Below are 21,516 nucleotides of genomic sequence, written 5' to 3' on the forward strand. Positions count from 1 at the left end.
CTCATTTTGTGCTGTGAAGCTAGTGCAATGTCCAACAATATTAAATAAACTATGTTACATTTTAAGGAACAGAATCACACAAAAACAGCTCATATATGTTTTGGCCATGCTTAAAAAATACTTATGATTACACAAGAGAGGGGGAGAGATTGGGTGAAACCCAAAGGGGCACTGCAGCGGCAAGACACGCTACAAAAACAACAAGCACTGGCGTTGCCAATAGGTCTCTCAGTAGGAAAGTTGGGGCTATTACAATTGCAAATAACAATGCCTTTTATTTTTGTTTTCATTTTAAAAACATAAAGGGCTTTGTCATTTACAAAACCAATAGCTCCAACGTTCCTACTGCGAGACTTATTGGCAACGCCAGTGCTTGTTTAAATAAAGCACTCACATGTTGGATTTTCGCAATTCCTTTAGTGTAAAAAATCAGAATGACTATGGCCTAATTTGTATCTGTGAACAAAAAGAATAAAGGGCTGTTATAACCTAACTGACGTGCAAACGCTGTGATATACTACATATTATCGAGTGACCATGCAGTAAACTTCCAAAAAAGTACCTCAAATCGAGAAGATCGAACGTAATCTAAAATAAAAATGAGACATGAGAATAAATTACTCCGGGGAAACCCATATTTAGAATAAACTGGATGTCGCTAATGTTTTTCGATAGAAACGTTCACCTTTAGGGGATCAGTTTACACACCGCATTTCGCCATCAATCAGCTTCCGGGTTTCTGCGAACAGGAGCCCGAGCTCTCGCGGGTTTTAAAGCTTAAACGGGGCTGGAATGCCTTTGCGTAAAAGATCGTGATGAGCCGTCCAATGCGTCGGCCATTTATAAACTGTTGCGTTTACTGGTGTCAAAGAGGGTAAATAAAATGAATGGTAAAGTGTCTCGAACTACAGAAGAATACTAGATTATACTCACGACATTCCTGGGCTAGGGGTGACTTCCCTTATAGTATGTGGGAAAAATGCAAACAAAATGTATTCGAGTATAGGAGAACCAAGACAGTCAATAATCGCGGAAATGAACAAGAATGAATGAAAAAATGGATATAAAATACATCAACCAGGATTAGTGACTAGATACAGGAGATAGAGGTTAAAAGTGTTTGATAATGCGAGTATGCGTTAATGTCTGTATCAAAAATCGTTTATGAAAGCCCTTAGATGCATACTGCATGTGGTGGAATTACATTTTCAAAAATTGACATGATTAGAAAAAATTTCACTTCTAGTTATCATCATACTGAATACATGAATGCCAACGTTGACATCATTAGTGAGTTCTGCTATCAAGCCCGGCCATGAATAATTAGGGGAGGAGAGCCGCCACCTCATCAAAGGGAGAAGCCCTTTGATGTGGTGGCGGGCGTGAAAGAAATGCAATTAGGAGGGAGGGAGGGAGGCTGATGCGCGTGCTTGTTTGGTCACGTGATTCACGTGAACTTAAAGAAAACCGCAGCAAAAAGCCCTTGGTTTGACGAGGATTTTGAGGACTTGAATTCTCGCTCCGCTCAATGCGCGCATTGATAGGTCGCGAGACCTAAAAATCTCACAAGAGTGACAAAACAAGTGATGATTCAAATGCCCCAATCAATGGAGAGAGGGCATGCCATGAATGAAGCCAAACAAATGGGCGCCTGAGAGAAGCAGTCACCATTGTCTCCACCTGAAGAAGCTGATCCCACGCACCCACCCTGGTAACATGCGGGCATATCACATCTGTGAAGAGTTGGGGGCAGGGAGCGGCAGTGAGCTACAATGTTAACAATAAATAGCTCCACACAAGGACATAAGAAGAACAATTGGCCGTAGAAGGTTCTTGGGATGTCCCACGGCAGGGACACTTGAGGGCAACCAAAGGTGTAAGAAATGGTCAGCGCTGGGCAGACGCGGTACTTAAAGCCCAGACATGTCCACAGGGCCAGGAACGCCAGACATTCAGTAGCAAAGGAAGCCTCGAAGCAGCAACCCACTCTACCGAGTAATCGATAAAAGGAGAATTGTCCCTGCAGCTGGCAAACAGTGATTTATGACACCCACTGAAGAGACTTTATGAACTGAAGGGTGACGCATTGCAGATTATGCACGTTACATTTAATGAATATGCAATAAAGGTAAGACAACGCTGTGACAGTACAAACTGTATGCTTAATATGAAATTCAAGTTAAATGAAGAGCTGCACATGTAATGACCAATACAGTCTTGATGACTTATGTATCAGTTAATAATGTAAATAAACTGCAGCTAATGCTATTCAAACACCACAGAGGTCTTGGTGCCAATAATTAAAGGAAAGAATGAATGCTGGGAATGCCCACTGAATGATTGCACAGCTTGGGATGGGTTTGGGCATAGAGCAACAAAAATATATATATACCACAAGAGGTTAGCTTTGCGTGTAGAATGCATGAATATTTTCATGAAGTGAATGCGACAAAAAGTGAAATGATTGAGTGTGCTTTTCGGAAGTAAAATTGCCCCACTAGCATTACAATACTAGCACCAAACAGCCAATAGAATGATGGTAAAAGAAACATACTGCTCAAAGCAGGTCTCAGATGTGATTGATAATGTCAGAAAGAGGCTGACTCAAATTAGTTAATGGTTGAAGAGGGCTAAACCAAAGATCACTCTTCTTATTTTGTAAGCGGTATGTCTTGCAGACAGCTATGCTTAAAGGAACCTTAAACATGCCATAGCCCTAAAAGTGATTTAGGCCTGGTCCTCTCCCATCTTGAGTGCCTATCTACACGTTTTTATCAGGGACATGGGATTGTAAATACTGTATTGAAGCATATTTTAGTGTTTTAGGATACTCAAGTATGAGGAAATGGTGGTTTAGCAATATTTACTTGGTTGCAGGACATGCTAAATAGGAATTGTTGATAGCTTCTACGCAAGACACCAGTGGCATAGCTAGTGTGTCATGGGTGCTGGTGGAAGGAAGAACAAGCATTGAAAAGGCAATAGGTCTCGCCTTTGATTAAGTTAAACCAATTTACTTTGCTAATGGTATTGTATAGTAAAAGCAATGTACAAAAGGTGAGAACTATTGCATTTTTAATGCTTGTTAAATATGGGAGTGTGCCTTTTTCATCTTAAAACCAGTCTTGCAGCTGCATTCTGTAATAGCTAAGGATGGTAACTAAGATGTGTCAGTGCCCTTACCCGAAAGGCATTACAGTAGACCATCTGTGGGATGATGAGAGCTTGGACCATGTCTCCTCTTGCTGAATTAGAGATGAAAGGGAGGATGTTTTGATTGTTAAGCGAGCGAGCAGGAAAGAGTGAGGAAACGAGTGAGGATATTGGGGAGAGGTGATAGAAAATCCAAAAAGAATTACAAAGGTGAGAGGGAGAGAAGAGAAGAAGGAAAAGAAATAAGGAAAAGAGCTAGTGAAACAGAAAGATAAAGGCAGAACGAAGGAAGAAGTGAAAGATGCAAGGAAGGTGCTGAAATGAGGGAGAAGATGGAGGATAAAGAAAGGATAGAAAGTTAAAAAGGTTGAGGAGAAATGTGATTGAGACAGTAGGAGGGGGAGATGAAAGCAGGGCACTTAAGGGGTGGATGGAAGCAAAAGCAGAAAGCAAGGAAGAGACAATGAAGTAGAGAAGTATGAAAGCAAAACAAAGGATGGAGAGAGGAGGAGTGAGAGTACTAGGAGTGTCCTGGTCTGTAAAAAGGAAAGAGCGGATAGTGCCTCAAACACACTTATATGGCTTCCTTGTGCTCTATCAGAGTGAAGATTTGAGTTAGAGGCAGGAGCGAAGGCCGTTTGGTGTTAAATTTGTTTTAATGTTTAATATGCTTGAAGGAACTGTCAAAGTGCCCTCTTCATCCGTTGGTCTGTTAGTATGTAGTTTACATTTTTCTTGGTCCCCTGCAGCATGAGCAAAGGAGTCAGCTAATTAGATCCACAAGATAGCTCGCTGTGGCTGCCTGCCTTCTTCCCTTTCACAAGGAGCACATGGACACACAAAGTAGATGCATTCAGTGCCACAGAATAATATAGTAAAATGTGTTTTTTTAGACCAAAGTTTTTTGGGAGTGTCAATATAGTAGTTTGTTTATTAGTTGACGGCCCACCTGCTTCCCCAACAATACAGTTTAGCAAAACCCTAAAAAAAACAAAATTACCAATAAAGCAAGAAAGTGTCTGCCAATGCCAGACCCTCTGTTTTGGCAGTGTTTGTTACCCCTGGGAGGATGCTTCCACCCACAAACTTTACTCTGTTTATGTATTTAAATTCACCTGCACTATGTATTCCCTCAGTGGGTTGCAGTGGACTGGAGAAGTCTGCCGGTCAGAGTCCCCTTGCCATCTGGATGGAGCGCTGAACTTTGAACCGCCGGCAGATACTTGGCTCAGTGGATCTGCTCTGGTCATGCGGGTAACGGTAGCCTCGCGCGGTCTTAGGCATGGTGCACATGGACCTCTAACTCTTGCTTGGGTAGTATTGAACAGCCACAGTTGACATGCAGTGGACCCCTCGCATCACTGGGCCTGTTTTCCGCTGCACTGGGGATAGCCAAACCAGTGATGGCTCTACTCAGCCCCACAACCATGGTTTCATGGTGGAGCGGAGAGAAATAGTCTAGTGCTCATTAACGGAGAAGCTTTGCTTTGGAAAATCATTTGATTGACCATTGCTGTAGGAAAGTTGTAAGAGCACGGCGAAATGCAAACACTTGCACAAACATGCATGTTGTGTGGGCTTGTAAATGAAGAGCAGTCCGATGAAGACGATCTACATTTCACCTTTTCTGTAGGCTGTCAGACCGTTAAGTTGTGTTACTTTATCTTAACTATCATACTGTGCAGCAATAATTTGCATGTTTGTCTCTGTGCGCAGCTTAAATCTTCTTTGATACTACAAAACAAAGGACGCGTTTAATAAACGTGTTGTAGAAAGGAAATGTTTGGCAAGAGCTTTTAATTCATGAACCTGATATCAGCCACCCACGTCGATTTTGAATTTTTATTAAACCATATGTTTTCAAATTCAACTTTGTGTCTGCTAATGGAATTTTTGAACGTATGATGTCATGGAAAATTTCGATGCGTTAGTATTTCAAAAAGTTAAAACTTGGAATGTTTTTTAGATAGGTTTATCTAGTGCTTTCTCCCTGTGCACTCTGTGTATTCTCATTTAGCCTCCACTATGAATTGCTTACTTGTCCATGTTTGTGTTGCTCGTTTGCGCCCACCCCCATAATTTGATTCCTTCTGAAAAGTTTCTCCTCCAAAGCTTTACATTTTACTCTGCGCATTCTGAATCTAGGAGAACAGGTTTGCCTGCAATTTGTTTTTCATAATTGTTCAGAGATGCTGTTATTCCGTTGAATGCTTCGCACCCTGCGTCTTTCCCCACGGAAGTACCAACTTAGTTTACACAAGTGTGTGGTGGGAGGAGGGAGTGCGTGGTGGGAGCATGTGAGGCAGGGAGGAGACGCCATGTGCGTGCACATCTCCTGTCCGTGCGCGCACATGGACTGTCTCCCTTTCGAACCAAACCGACAACAATAGTCTCGCCAAGGCTAAGCAGCGCATGCGCTGTGATCGCTAGGCGAGACCTAAAAAGGGCTCTCTGGCCGCTATTTGAACTGTGAATTATAGTAATAACCAGAGTTTAGTGGGCTCCTCAGCTCACAGGGCCCCGGTGGCAGTGCACCTTCTGCACCAATGGAAGCTATGTCCCTGGCAACATTTAAATAGATTACATTTTTTATCAAAAGGGACAGATAACCAAGACAGTGGAAACATTGGGTTCAACTATTTTTTGCATCAGAGCAGATATTCTGGGCACATATCAAAAGGTGAAATAAAAACTCTATAACTTTCTGTTGTTTAACCTTTCATACTGATGTTCAAAAGGATATCATAATTTATATGTTAGCAATTTATTATTTATATGATGCTGCTAGCCTATCATTCGATCCTACGGATTTACCTTTTTATTGTTTTTCTGATGACACTCTATTGATTCCCCATTGGGAATCAGATAATTTCAAGATTGTATGGTGGCAAAACTGTACGGTGGTGACTGGATGATCCTAAGCTACTAGAAGTTTTGACAGAGACAAAACTGAAATTGTTGTGTTTGTTAGTCCTCTAATGATTTTCTGCCTGCATTTTGGCCCTTCAACATGAGTGACTCTCCTGCCACAGTTAAACAAGCAAATATTCTAGGATTGTTTTTTGATACTTCACTTTCAAATCTCCAAAGTGTTTATTTGCGCCTTTTGATTATGCACATTTTTAGAATTTTTTTCCATTATTCTCACTGTCCACAAAGAAAACAATTCTACAAACCCTGATTTCACTTGGCATTGATTAGAGTAATGATGTGTTTTTAAGACGTACTAAACTCACTCTAGCAAAACTTCAACTTATCCATAATACTTCTGCCAGAATGGTGCTGAGACTGCCCTGAAATTACTTTATTTCTAGTCACCAGGGGGCAATGCATTGGCTTCCCGTTGCCAAAATCATTCAATCAATCAAGTCGTACTTGTAGAGTGCTTCTAATCACCCCAAGAGGTATCCAGGCACTGTGCTGCTTGTATCAATCGAAGAGTCAGGTCTTCAGTCCCTTCCTGAAGTGGGTTAGCGGAGGTGCGGTGCGGAGGAGAAGGGGGTGGGTTTTCCAGGCTTTGGCGGTGAGGTGGGAGAAAGCGCATCCTCCGAACTGGTAGATACATGGTGTCTGAGCGAGGGCAAAGTGTGAACAGTGGAGATTTCTGGTTGGTTGGTAAAAGAGCAGGCGGTGGTTCATGTAGGCTGTTCCTTGGTTGTGAAGGGCTTTGTAGGCGTGGGTCAGAAGCTTGAAATAGCATATTTTCTGGACGGCGGGGGCCACTGGAGGATCTTCAGGTGCTGGGTGATGTGTGCCCTCCTAGGCAGGTTGAGTATCAGTCTGGCTGCTGAGTTCTGGGTTGTTTGGAGTCTTTGCATGAGTTCAGTGGTGGTGCCTGAATAGAGTGTATTGCCGTAGTCAAGTCAGCAGGTGATTAGCGCGTGTGTCACAGTTTTCTTTGTGTTGATGGGGAGCGATCTGATGAGTTTGCGGAGCATTTGGATTGTGCAGAAGCAGGCTGAGGAAACAGCTTTGACTTGATGTTTCATGGAGAGTTCGCTGTCCAGGATGATGCTGAGGTTGCGGGCATGGTCTTTCAGCATGGGGATGGATCCAACCTCCACCGGCCACCATGAGTCGCTCCAGAGGGCTGTGTGTCTGCTGAAGATCAGAACTTCAGCTTTAAGGGTCATCCTTAAAGTCATGTGACTAGAGTGATTAATTGAAATGGCCTGGTTATTTTCTACGTAAGTTTAGATATTTCACACTACATAGAAAGCTTTGAATATTCATTTACTATTTATTTACGGACCAATTATCGTAGCGATTGAATTGGAAAATCTGGGAAGTATGTGTGACTTCAACACTAAGGAAAGTTACTTAAACCCCCAGTTATTTCTGAAATCAAGAGAATATGTGATGCAGAGCATGAAACACATTGTCAAATTAAGCCACTGGGGTTTGATACATTTTAAAGAACTTAAATCTTAACAGACAAGATATAGTACTCTTTTCCTGAAACCGGACAACATTTTACACTTTAGGGTTACGTGCTGCAATAAATTAATGGCGCTGACATTAAACGCACATCCTTTATGCAGTAGAGTGGTCTGGAACACAGAAAGGCAAGCAGGTATTTTTTTATTTATACTTGTTATTTTTCTGATTTTACAATTTATGTCATGTGGCTTCCTAGGCCAAACATTGTGTCTCGGATGAATCCCGTCTTTAATGAAATGAATGTCACAAGACAGTGGTGGGAGCCGTGTTACAGAATGTTCATTTTCGAGTGGTATTGTCTCCCCAGCTGGGTGACATTAAATATGAATGTCATCTTTTGTGTTGGTTAACGGCTTTAGCACATGCAGACATGGTTCTGTCTTAGTGTGGTAAATGTTAGTAAAACGGCTTCATAGAAACTAGAGATCCATTTTGCTTATCCATCTTTTGACTCCATGGACATTGCGAACAGGATTGCTAGAGAGCTGAGACATGGGGTACCCTGCGGCTCTGTGGGAAACACGAGAAGGCTGTGCTATGATTGGTTGCTTTGCAAGGAGTAGAACCTTGGATAGCACCAAGTAAGTGAATTTCGTTCTGTGACTAAAAATGTTGCAAATCATGCAGGCGCCAGCTGGATTCAGTTATGCAGCTTAAAGCCAAGTAACCCTAGTAGAGAGACGTTAGCTTCCTCTATTGTGAAAGATTGCGTTCAATCCCAGTGATGATTATCAAGCAAATGCTTGGTTAATGGGAGAAAAGAATGATCGTAACCTGTACTCTATATGTTTACAAGAAAGTTACAGAGACCATACTGTTTTCTGATGCAACGAAAGTTGTTCCTCCTTTGAGGTGGCCATCGGAGGCTAGCCTGGCTTACTTGCCCCTAAGACAAGGTTGTGTGAAGCTAGATATTTTTTTCCTCGTGGTTGTTTTTTCAGTAGTCTGAAACCTTACTTGAATCCCATAACAAGAGGATGGAAGAAGTGATATTGCGACTTACTGAGCCGCCAAAGTGGTAGTTTACATAGAGTGGTCAAGAAGGTGTACAGACGTCAGTCGAGAAATCTGGATGGTGTGAATGCTGCAGAAAAGGTGGAGTTGGTGTTGGTACAGTCATCAGATGTGAAGTAGTGTGGCTCACCGGTTAGAGGCGGCAGACCCAAGAGCAGAGGACGGCCCGGGACCAGGGTTCGATTCCCGGCGCGGCAGGTTTCTGGACCAGGGTCAGCGGACTCGATAATTCTCTCGCCTCGGTGCCCACTCTGTTCAGCGATCACACTCGGCAACTCTGGGCATTAGCTTGCCTCATCTTCACTAACGGCCCCACCAGACTGCCGGGGATGCCTGGTCTCACCCTGGAGATACCCATTAAGGGACCATCTCTCAGGGAAGCCAGGAAGGGTTTTGCAGCGGTCGAAGCGCCTTGGGACCCTACGGGTAAGTAGTGCGCTATATAAATGCCTATACATTTACATTTACATGTGCAAGACCAGATTTTTTGCGCAGTTAACAAAACAAAGTGATAATGGCTTGAAAGACAGTTTCTTATTTTTCCTGATCTTACTTGTGGTACCATAGTGCAGAAAAAGTCCATGATGGACATCAGAAGAGACACGTCAACACACAGGCTCAAAGTTTGAGTGAGGTTCCTGATACATCTCAGGATGCAAAATGAGGGCTCCACCAGGATCTTTCTGAAAGGTCTAAGTTTAGGCACTGAATGAGTCTTGTTAATCTGAATGGTTTAACTTGGGTATTTTTTAGGGAACGGGGAATACTGGGGTAGTCGAGTATGACCATGGGAAGCTTTTCTGTAAAGGAGCTGAGATCAGAAGTTAGTAAGTGCTGGTGCTCTTTACGTACGGATGATGTCTCTCTCCTTTGGGAGCAACTGTTCATGTTCAAAGTGGTTTGGGATACGTGAGATAATTATTGGGAATATGTTCTGTGGTGTTTTCCATGCTTCACTTGCCAAGATCACACTTTAAACAGCGATGTTGCTCTGCGTTTTGTATGCAGCCTTGTGTTGGTACTCAATATGAAGATTTCAATGAGAAAGCAGAAGTTCTAATTTGTGCAGAAACCGAGACCGTGTGACCACCTTACTTTTTCTTTTCCTTAGATTGATCTTGAGATGGGGATGGTGAGCACTGTGGCAGGTACTGGGACGCAAGGCTCTGATAAGGAGGGAGGAGACCAAGGAAAGCAGCAGCCCATCAGCTCACCTTGGGATCTGGTCATTGGCGGAAGCTCTGGTAAAATAAATACTTATAATAAAATGTTCTAAAAACTTTTGTATAATTAAATATTGGGGCTCATCAACTGTATTTTAATTGAGGACAATATGTTTTAGTGATCTTAATGGTGGATACTCTGGTTTTTTTTCAATTTCCCAAACTTCTGAGTAGACCACATTTGTATAGGTTATCTCATATCAAGGTTTTAATAACATGTAAACTTAATTCCATATCCCTGTTAGGTAGGAATGTCCTGTAAACCTTTAACTGTGCAGCACCTTGAAAGGAGGCTAGGCAATGCTTCACAGTTCTACGTGCATATGTACCCTCTATTCCTGTTTATCTCCAGGGGTATCTGCTTTCCCCCTCGTACTTGGTGGCATCCCAGTTCACTGGCCACAACTTTCAAGACTTCTGCGACAAGATCTGAGCATATTATATTATTATATATATTATATCTAGTCTATGATTTTGACACTCAACTCTTCCCACGTCGGTCACTCTCAACTGATCCATTTTCCACTCATTCATGCAAGCTCTGGCATTTCATTCATGGAAAATTAAACAGTGCTAGGAAGCCACACCACTGGCAACTGCATGTTATACCAAAACCAGTCACTTTTTCTTCACTTTAAAATAAAGCAGTGCACTGCTTAGTGCAGACAAGACAACTGCAAGGCATCTCCTTCTAATAACTCAACACCATACTCTTTCCCAGGCTGTTTTTGTGCAAGGGGGGCTTGCTTCTTGAAAAAGGTGATTGCTTTAAAACTTGATTCATCTTCATATTCATATCTGAAAGTAACCCAAGAGTGTCAGAAATTAGCGCGGATATGGGCCTTAAAAGGTAGAGAAAAATGGGGTGCTGTGGCACACTGACTTCATCTAAATTTAGACAGATTTTTGGTCACAGACAAGGTACCAATAATCGGTTAGTACTTGTGATTATTGTATAAACTGATTATATAATCTAAGAGTTGTGCATCAGATATGTTACTAAAAATGCAGCTGGCGCATGCTGGGCATACTTTCATTTCTGCTGCTTAGTATTCAGCACACGCACTTCGGTTTAACAGAGTGCTCATACACAGTTTTTGACATATGGAAGTTTCTATCAGTAGTCCTTTGCTTGAGCAGTCTCAGTAAAGCGATCCTTCATGTTCCTCAATGGGCTTTTCCTAGTCAAATGAGGGAATATCTTGTTCTTTGGGCTCATTTCCCTGTACAAATATGTTTGGGGAAGTGGGCTTCCCAGTTTTTGTGCAGGTCAGGCACAGCCAGAGTGGAGGTATTTGGGGCCAGATGTATGTGGTCGCAAACGGGAATGTGGCCTATTTCCGACTGCAAAAAAGGTGATGGCATGTACAAATGCTATTTTGGCAAGCCGGTGACTCGCAAAATAGTGTTTGCGAGTCGCTATTAGAAAGGGTTGTGCCAAGGGCGTCCCTTACTAATAGCAAGTCAGAATGGTATGTATCATTGTTTGGTGGCCACATTTGCGAAAGCAAAACACTCACAGTTTACCACCTACTTCAAGTAGGTGGTAAGCCATTCGCAAACAGGAAGGGGTCCCCAGGGGACCCTCCCCCTTTGTGAATGGGTGAGAAAATTATTTTTAAGAGCAGGCAGTGGTCCCTGGGAACACTACCTGCCCTTAAAAAATATAAAGAAATGAAAAATGTTCATTTTTTTTTAAACACAGTCTGTTTTCCTTTTAGGAAAGCGGACGGCTTTTGAAAAGAAAGTCAAACACTGAAATGGGGCCTGCTGTCCCCAGCGGGCCACCATCCCCGCTGTGTTTGCAGGCCATTCCCAATGGATCCCAAATTGTCATCTGCCTCATAAATATTAATGAGGCAGGTCCCTTGCGACTCATTTGAGAATCGCAAACAGTATCTCAGACATTGTTGTACATTCCATATTGTGATTTGCACAATGGAATGGCCGTACATCTGGCCCTACATGTGTGCCCACTGGTCAAGAGGATTCCTTAGTCCCTCTAGGTTCTCCTTTGCACCTAGGGTCATAAAGGCACAGGCTGGCCCCATGCCAAAGACCGGCTGGGTCTATCACATTGGAACCTGTTGCACTCAGCTGCTCCCTAGTGTTTGCAGGGGAAGGGCAAGTCCTAGTTTTGATTGGAGTTGCAGAGTGTATCCATCTCCCTTCTGCATAAAAAAGGAAGACTTCACTGCTGCACAGAGTCATGGAGGCAGTGGAGGGTACCTATCTTTCAGTTTGCCTTGCCTGCAGAAGTAGCTGGGGTTCCTGAAGAGGAAGCACTGTCACCACTACCACAGCTACAACTACTAATGTTTTTGGAATTGGAGCCCATGTGCCCTGTGCCTCTTTCATGAATTACCCACGGCTGTGCCCAGCTGCAGGGTGTGTACATGCCCTGGGGGTACAGGACCGCTGGCACTTACTTGTCGAGAGTCCCCTTGCCCACTCAAAGAACGTGTGCAGATCACAATACATCATGGGTTCTCGCAAACATTTTTCCAGGGGCCACAAATAGGGTGTGTGTGTGTCACTGAGGGCTGCATCAATGCTACGTTGTAAGGTTGATGTAGGGGAAATGAAGCATGTACATGCTATGGACAGTCAGTCTTGAAGTTATTTTGTGAGTTTCATTCCATACTCACTTCTGAATTAAGCTGCTAGCATGTACAAGGGTCAGACATTTGACAATACAATGGTATACTGTATTAAGGTCACTATCCCTTTACCGCACCCCCATGGGAAAGTTTTCTCTGCTTGCTGTCACTACCTTTGGTAAGTCTGTCCTGAGGAAGTAACTTGATTATTGAATTGGAATGAAATAGAATCTTAGGCCTCCCAACCTCCTTATGCCTTTAGTCTCTTATCTGTAAACATTAGGAGTGCTTAGAAACAGACTCTGTTAAGTAGAAGTGCTTTAAAATCCTTGGCAAAGACCCCTCGCTCCGCCTTCACATTTCACTGATGTCAGCAGACACAAGCACCCAACCTCCACCGCTAGACATGGAACAGTGAGAGAGTTTTAGCCATGGCACTAGTAGATTTGATGTTAAATCCTGACTTACCATATTGACAAAAATGCACTGGTTGTGTACTCTGTATTTACAGTATGGACCGATTCTAAAGCACAGTAGCATTTATTTGGTGAGAGTAGTCGCTGAGTTTCAATATTGGGACCCCAGTTGTTGTGTAATGAGCAAGAGGGAAACAATGGAACCATAAAGCATGTTTATTTCATTAATCTTGTCCTCCCCTTAAAACAAATTGTGCACTTGATAATCACTTTCTAAACATATTCTCTGCTGCTCCTTTTTATCAAGCGTGATAGGAAAAACTTAAATCAAACTAATCACTGGTTGTCCATATGTCCTAGAGAAAAAGGACTGTAACCCAACAGATATTTGATGTTGCTAATGGGAGAGAGAAATTCCCAGCACCATAGAATACTCACTAAAATATGGTGTAGAGTGAAAGTTATGAATCTTGAAACAAGGAGTCCTGCACAGTGGTGTTGGTCCTCCTGCTTTTCCACATTGTTTAAGGATAATCAAATCGTATCCTTCCTATTCCTTTGTCCTGTTATTGCCATTATGAGATAGAGGTGGGTGAGCCACTGAAGGCTCAAGCCAAGCTCGAGCTTCATGTGTGGCTCTTGCTCAACTCAAGGTTCTCTTGGATCTTTGAGCCCAAAATGTGCCAAGCCTTCATGTGGCTCCTGTCTGTCACCCATGCTCTAACCTCATGTGCCATGAATTAAAAATAAAATATTAACTTATGATTTAAAATGAGAGTGGGAAAGAGATACTTATTTAGTGTCTGAATTGCACAATGTGAAACCAGCAAACCTGGCATCAACCCACGATTCCCCACTTAACAAAATTGTATGATCCTTAGCAACTATGTTATTTTGTTCCGCCTCTTTTTTAGATTGCAGTCTACCAGACAGAGCAGCTGTCTGGTTTGCTAAAGATGTTTTGTGGACTTTCAGATAGTTGACCTAGAAATGCATTCTGCCTGTTGCTTACCATTGGTTTTGTGGTTTGTAACTCAAACTTTCAGGCTTTCTGTTTGATGGCTTTATTTGCTTTAGGCTGTCCAGATTAAGTTTATCCCTCCCATTACCTAAACCATGTTTACTGTATCCTTCCACAAACTCACTTTCTGTAAACAGGTCTTTAAATCGTGTTCTTATCTTGTCACATTTGCTGTGCATTCAAAGATAGAAGAAATATGTCAGGCTCTCACTTCCAGGGAGCTTAGTGTTTATTTTTCTTTCGCTGACTTTAGAGTAAAAGGACGTGCGTGACAATCCTGCGGTGTACCCATGTAAGACGAAAAGGGATGTTCTTTTTTTGTTTCTTGCACACAACCAAAAAATAAACTATGCTGATGTGCAGAATATATCAGAATTAGTACAAATGAAGAAAATGTTCTTTGTAATTCTGAAATGTGGTAGAAACAAATATTTGAACACGATCAAAACACATCAGTACATTAGTTGATGGCATTTGCACACATTATCATTTCTGTGCAGTAAAGCCATATTTTGGTGCAAATGTAATGCTCATTTCAATTGAGATGGGTTTCTGTAATGGCAGTGCGCTACCACACGATGCATACGCCACACTACGCCACTCCACTCAATCAACCCCACTCAACTCCAATCTACCCCAATCTACTGCGCTCCAGTCATAGCTAACCCACTCTGCTCCTTTCTACCCCACTCCACTCTAATCTGTCACTCTCCAATCCACCCCACCCTATGTACCTCAATCTAACCCACTCCACTCCAATCTACCCCCACTCTAATCTACTCTTCCCCAATCCAATCTACCCAAATCCTCTGCGATCTACCCCACTCCAATCTCATCCACTCCACTCTACCCCACTCCGTCTTCCAATTTATCCCACTCCTAACTCCACTGCAATCTTTCCAACTCTTCTCCACTCTGTTCTACCCCACTCCACTACAATCTACCCCACTTCCCCATAATCTAACCCTCTCAAACCTACCACAATCTACCACTACACCACTCCACTCTACCACACTCCACTCTATTCTACCCAAATACTACCCCACTCCACTTCACTTCAATCTACCACACTGCTCTCAAATCTACCCCACACCAATCGAATCTACATCACTCAAATCTACCCCACCTCACTCTACCCCAATCTACTCTAATCCAATCTACCCCTACCCAATCTATCCCACTCCAATCCTGCCTCTTCAATCTATTCTACTCCAAACTACACCCCTCATTCCAATATACCCTACTCTAATCGACCCAATCTACCCCACTGTACCCCACCCTAATCTACCCCACTACACTCTAGTCTACCCTACCCACTCTTCCCCAATCTATCTCCCTCCACTCAACTCCAATCTATCCAGCTTCACTCCACCCAATCTAACCCACTCTAATCCACCCAATCTACCCCACTCCACTCCACTTCACTCAATCTAATCACAGGCCACTCAAATTTGCCCCACTATAGTCCAATTTAACTCACTCCACCCCAATCTAATCTACCCTTCCCCGCTCCACCCCAGACTACCCAACTCCAATTTACCCCATCCAACCTGCCCCACTCCAATCTACCCCGCTCCAATCTACCGCAATCCAAACTATCCTGCTCCCATCTATCTCACTCCAGTCTACCCCACTCCTTTCTACCTCACTTTACTCAATCTATCCCACCATAATCCACCCAATCCATCCCACTCAAATCTACCCGACTCCACCCTAATCTACCCCACACCACACCACTCCACTCCAATCTATGTCTATCCACTCCAATCTACGCCACTTAACTCCAATCCACTCCTCTCCAATCTACTCCTCTCCACTCCAATCTGCCCCACTCCAGTCTACCCCACTCTAAACCACCCAGATCCTCTGCACTTCACTCTTCTCCATTCTACCCCAGTCTGCTTCAATCTACCCCAATATATCTCACTCCACTCTGAACTACCCCAACCCAATCTACTCCACTCCTATTTACTCCACTTCAATCCACTCTACTCCATTATACCCGGCTTCACCCCACCCCACCCTACTGCAATCTACCTGACCCCAATCTACCCTACCCCAACCTATTCCTTTCCACTCCAATCTACCCCACTCCAATCATTCCTCTTCAATATACCCCACTCCAATCTACCCCACTACACTTTTCCCCAATCTATCTCACTCCTCACTAGTCTCGACCCCACTCCAATCATTCCAACTCAACTCCACCCCACTCAAGTCTGCCCCATTCCACTCTACCCCATTTTACCCTACTCCACTCCCATCTACCCAACTCCGATCTACCCTACCCTAATCTACCCCACTCCAGTCTACCCCAATCCACTGCGCTCAGCTCTTCCCCAATCTACCACACTCCACCCCAGTCTACTCCACTCCATCCCAATCTACCCCACTCCACCCTAATTCAATCTACCCTACTAAAATCTACCATGCTAATCTACCCAACTCCTGCAGTCCAATGTACCCCAATCCACCCCACTCCATTCTACCTGAATCTACCCCCACTCCACTCTACACCAATCTACCCCATTCCACTCTACCCCCAATCTACCTCTTTCCACTGTACCCCAGTCTACCCCACCCCACTAACTTTTAACCATGATGAATAGCAACCACACTGGTGTACAAACATTACAATTGCATAGGCAAGACCTATCAGCTTTGCCAATGCTTGTTCTTCATTATGAGACCACCTTGAAATACGTGTATTTAGGATGTGCGGAGCACAAAACCATCTTTTGTGTTTGATTTAATAAAGTATTTTTGTTCCATATGTAATAACAACCTAGGCCACCTAAAGGGTCACATGACAAATGTCTTGCCTCTTGAAACATTAATGGCATTGTTGTCAGGGCGGGGAGGGGAAAGGGAAGGGATGAATGTTTCAAGTTTAGGTTTGAAAACGATCACTTTTATTAAACACGTCTCAATGCAGTGATGTAATATACTGCACTAAGGTGACATGCTTCTGCATGTTAATGAAATAAACTTTTTTTTTACTTTTTAAGAGACTTCATCACATTTGTACGTTTGTTACAGAATGGGTTTAAAAATAAAGGTGTTCCTAAAGATAAGTGACACAGGAGACCTTTTTCACCCTCGTTTTTTTTACCTCAGGTAACATGTAAAAAATATGCTTGCCTATTTCAGGCCTTTCTGAATGTTAGTGCTTGGTAAAGTAAACATCATCCCAGTGCTACTGTTCACCAGGCGAGCGCAAGTACAGGCCAGGAGCCAGGAGGGCTGTAGTAACAAAGTATTGGAAATAAGGAGGAATCCAAGAAATGAATTGTATATGATTTATTCCTAAGCAAAGAAGAATAGATGCAGCTGGAAGGAAGGTTCATCCAAAGAAAGAATCCCAACTCCAGATTCAGCACACACATTAGAACATTCATTTGTAAGAAAACATTCTACAATACATAGAGAGAATTCCATTTGAAGGAACATGCAATCACTACAAGGGCCATACTTTAAATATCCCTGCAATACACACTCTGGTCCACGCACTGGCATTGTGGCAGGTGGAGAGATCCCCTGTGTCTGACACAAAGGAGACAGAGCCTGCATTCGTTACGGCCTTTAATACTCGCCATTTGTTCCATTTTTAGCATACTGAATAGGCCAGGAGCTCAGCTGAATATTAATCTGTAAAATCCTCAGTATTCTTTTTTGACATCACAATACTTCCTCTGTTTACTTTAATAATCATTTAAAAATAATGTACACAGCTCAAACATCCTTTTAAAGTGTTTTCTTCCTATATGTACTGTTTCAAGAATATTTTCCAAAGAGTACAGAATGTCGGATTGCCTTTGCCGGAATGCAGCCTAAATGTGGCACGTGGAAAGTTCAGTGAAGCCGGGGGTCGTTCTCTGTTTTTGCATGTTCGTATGCACCTCTCCTAATGGGGCGAGAAGTGTCTGTTCTAATCTATGGTATCGTTGTTATTACTGTCATGTAATATGGTAAGAACTGCAGACATGCCTCGGGCTCTCCCGTGTCACTTGATAACATAAAATAGTAATATATCATTCAAGGTAAACCACTACGCCGATCTATCATGAACAAATCTGCTATAAATAGAAAACCAAACACTTTTAAATGTGTATTTTTCTTTCTTTCATTAATTGCCGGGACCAGATTATATTTAGTGAGTTTGTTATTAAATTGGAACCTTTTCAGGGAAGTCGGGTCACAAGACAGCACAAGGTTCGCAAGGCATTCCGTCACTGCCCCATTTGTAAGTCTGTAATATTAAGAATCGCTTTAGCGCTTTAACGCATCCAAAGAAGGCAGTTCCAAATCTCCTCAGGCGCTTCGGTTTTTGATGACTCGGCATTTTTCAATAATCGGTGTAACTTACTTGCGGTTAGTCAAACTCGAACGGCAGGCAGTTAAATTTAGTAGGTTTAACCCAGCCACCCCCAAGTTAAAAGCAGTAAAGTCTCCTAAAGTACTATTCTGAGCTGCATTTCGCCTCTCCAGTCCCATGCCCCCGCCACGGCCCCGATCGCCCCGGCGTTGCCCTGTGGAACGGCTTAGCCTCGCGCCATTGCCCTCTGATGAGACAATTGGGAGTGATTGAAATCACTGCCTGGCCATATTCAGCGCCGTGTCAGCGGGACGTGCCTGGCAGGAAGTGCAGAATGCTGCGCGCGCCCATGATGGGTTAAAGCACGAATGGCCTGCCTGGGAAACTTCTGGTGGATGGGGGAAAGGGTTTCTTGGTATGGCTTTACTAAGAAACCGCGTCTGGTGTACTGCACGAGACGCTCCGACACAAAGTAGACAGTGTACCGAGTTAAAGTACACACAAAGACATTTATTGCTGCTCTGAAAGACGGTTTTATATACGTTTGTTTGCGGTCCTATAACCCGTTCAGATTGTGAGAGCTAGCGTGGGATCCATATACTGCAATAGGGGAAAAAAAGAAGCTTTTGATAGGCTCGGGGGCGGCTTCCCTTATTATCCATTGTTATCATTTTCTATACCGAGAGTCAAGACGTGAGAAGTACATGGAGAGATTCAGAGAGGTGTGAGAGAGCTGTGACCCTCCTATTTGCGAGGTCTCTAGAGGTCTGTTTTGCACTGTTGCTCTCTCTCCTGGGTGTACTTCATTTTGTCTTTTCCTCATCGATAGCCCCTTTCGCTCTCACTCATCTCTCCACCTATAAAGGCTACTTTTGCTTTTTGGTTGTCAATGTTTCAGCAACTGTGCAACTCCTTCCCACACTTTATTATATATTCTTAATTGTAACTCACACAGTTGGTACCATCACTGTGCTCTGTAGAAAAGCCAAGAATTGGATGAGCACGTATTCTGAAACCTATATTGACCCAGTGATGGCACTGTAGGTACTTCATACTATGCACCATAGAAGAGCCATCTGTTGCCTGGAATATGAGGATAGAGTCACATATAATATGGAAAATAAAGTAAAGTGTGAATAGAGACAATGTTGCTGACATGAATTACCTAAAGGATTCATACCCTAGTTGAGAAAAAGATCAGTGTTTTCGCGTGAAAAGAATATAGGGCTTGGTGTGAATCCTTTCAATGTTAGCTTTAATTACTTTGAGTGCTGAGCACAGGTTGGCTGCTCCACTTCAGTTACTGCATTTGAAGCCCCTTTGGTTTCCTAAGGTACCTTCTTGCTGCTGATATTGAGCTTTGAGATGAAAGGACGTCTGCTGAATCCCTATTACTGACAGCACCGGTAGGATCACGGTTTACACCCATCACCCCCATCACCCCATCCGAAAGGAAGGAATAAGGAACTGGCTGGTAGACTGCGTGCATCACTGTATCTGATGACAGAGAATTTGTTCATGGGTCTCCAGGCAATGCAGATCGAAATTAAAGGCCTTAATTTATTTTGTTTATGCCCACTATGATTTGCTTTGTACGATTATGCTCTCCGTTATACAGTGATATAGTGGACTGATCACTCCATCTCTTGGGGTGCGTATCCCAGTAATGTGTCCGCCCCAGTGCGTTATCAATCCATGCAGCAGACATCTTCGCATTTCTAAATTATTTCAGTTTTAAAAACAAAGGAATTTAAATGCAGTCCTCTTGTGCATAATCTTTGGGTATTAAAGTTTTGTGGCTACAGTGCTGTACACCTGCCTTTAATTTGTTCCATGAGAGTACAACGTCCAATTTGTAGTTTATGGTTGTGTCCATGACTCCTACACCTCTCTTTACACAAAGCTTTTACAACATGACTCATTGGGAGCCGTGAGAAAGTTTGCTGTATGGATGAAACATACAGATCAGGTCATGGAGCATAAATAAAACAGCTGCTGAAAGAAGATAAACCAAACCTTGCTTTTCTTTCTTCTGCTGTTTTTCTAGCAGTACAGTGACAACCAGACCTGAGATATTTATGGAAAGATGATTATTGTTTGCACTCCTTTGGTCATTATAGACTTTTTTTGTTTCAGTATTTGTTTTTGCCAATGCTGGTTCACTCGAAAAACAAGCATTGGCAAAGCCAATAGATTTCGCCTATGCAAGAGCCATTGGCTTTGCCAATATGTTTTAGCAATGTTGTACATCAGAGTGGCTGCTGTACAGCATGGCTAAAAGTTAGTGGGGTAAAGGAGAGTGGTGTGAAGTTGAGTGTCATAAAGTAGAGTAGATTGGAGTGCTATGGAGTGGCGTGGACTGGGGTACAGTAGGATTGAGTAGCGAAGGGAAAAGTGAAGTGTAGTGCCATGATTTAGCGTGTTGTAAAGTGTCATAGAGAGTAAGGGAGTAGAGTTGAGTGGCGTATAGTGGAGTACACTGTCAGTGTAGAGTAAAATACTGGCATACTGGACTGGCATAGAGTATTGTGGAGTGGTGTAGAGCTGAGTGTAGTGGTGTAGAAGGTGTTTTGTAAAGTGAATGAATGAATGAAATGTGATTTGTAAAGCGCGAACTTAGCCCAACGGGCATCAAGGCGCAGTGCATATATATACATTCATACAAAATAAAATGAATTTAGTGATAGGCCTGAGAGAAAAGCCAAGTCTTCAAAAGTTTCCGAAATATGGCCAGAGAGGGCTGGCCAGAGAGTTCGGGAGGGAGGCTATTCCACAATTTGGGAGCCAGAGTGTTGTAAAGTACAGTGGCATAGAGTGGAGTATAATGTAGAGTTGAGTGGCATCGAGTAGATTAGCATAGAGTGTCATAGAGTGGAGTGGCACGGAGTGTCAGAGTGGAGTGGCATAGAGGGAGTTGTGTAGAGTGTCAGAGAGTGGAGTAGTGCCGTAGAATGGCATGGAGTATAGAAGAAGACTGTAGAGTTGAATGGCATAGGGTGGAGTAGAGTGTCAGTGAAGCAAGTTTAATTGAGTAGAGCATCATAGAGTGGAGTATCCTGGCGTGGAGTGTTGTAGAGCGGAGAATAGTAGAGTGGAGTACAGTGGCCTAGAGTCAAATGAAATAAAGTACAGTGGTGCAGATTGGAGTGGCATAGGGTGAAGTGGCATAACGTACAATGGTGCAGAGTAGAGTGGTGTAGAGTCTCAATGGTTAGAGCGGCAGACCCTGAAGCAGAGGTCTGGCCCGGGACCAGGGTTCAATTCCCGCCTCGGCGGCTCTTGGACTCAATCTCCCCGGACCTGATAATTCTCGCCTCAGTGCCTAGTCTAATCA

The 21,516-nt window shown here is 43.2% G+C and overlaps 1 protein-coding gene across 1 annotated transcript in view; it reads left to right on the forward strand.

Moving 5' to 3' along the window:
- NHLRC2 (NHL repeat containing 2) overlaps positions 1–21,516 on the forward strand; it is a 1,046,453-nt gene that overhangs the window by 567,566 nt on the left and 457,371 nt on the right. The window contains exon 5 of the mRNA XM_086922864.1: positions 9,719–9,851. Within this exon, the coding sequence (XP_086778990.1) occupies positions 9,719–9,851 (133 nt within the window). The remainder of the gene's footprint in view (positions 1–9,718; positions 9,852–21,516) is intronic.

The sequence above is a fragment of the Lissotriton vulgaris genome, chromosome 5 (genome assembly GCF_964263255.1).
Source record: "Lissotriton vulgaris chromosome 5, aLisVul1.2, whole genome shotgun sequence".
Classification (NCBI taxonomy): Eukaryota; Metazoa; Chordata; class Amphibia; order Caudata; family Salamandridae; genus Lissotriton; species Lissotriton vulgaris.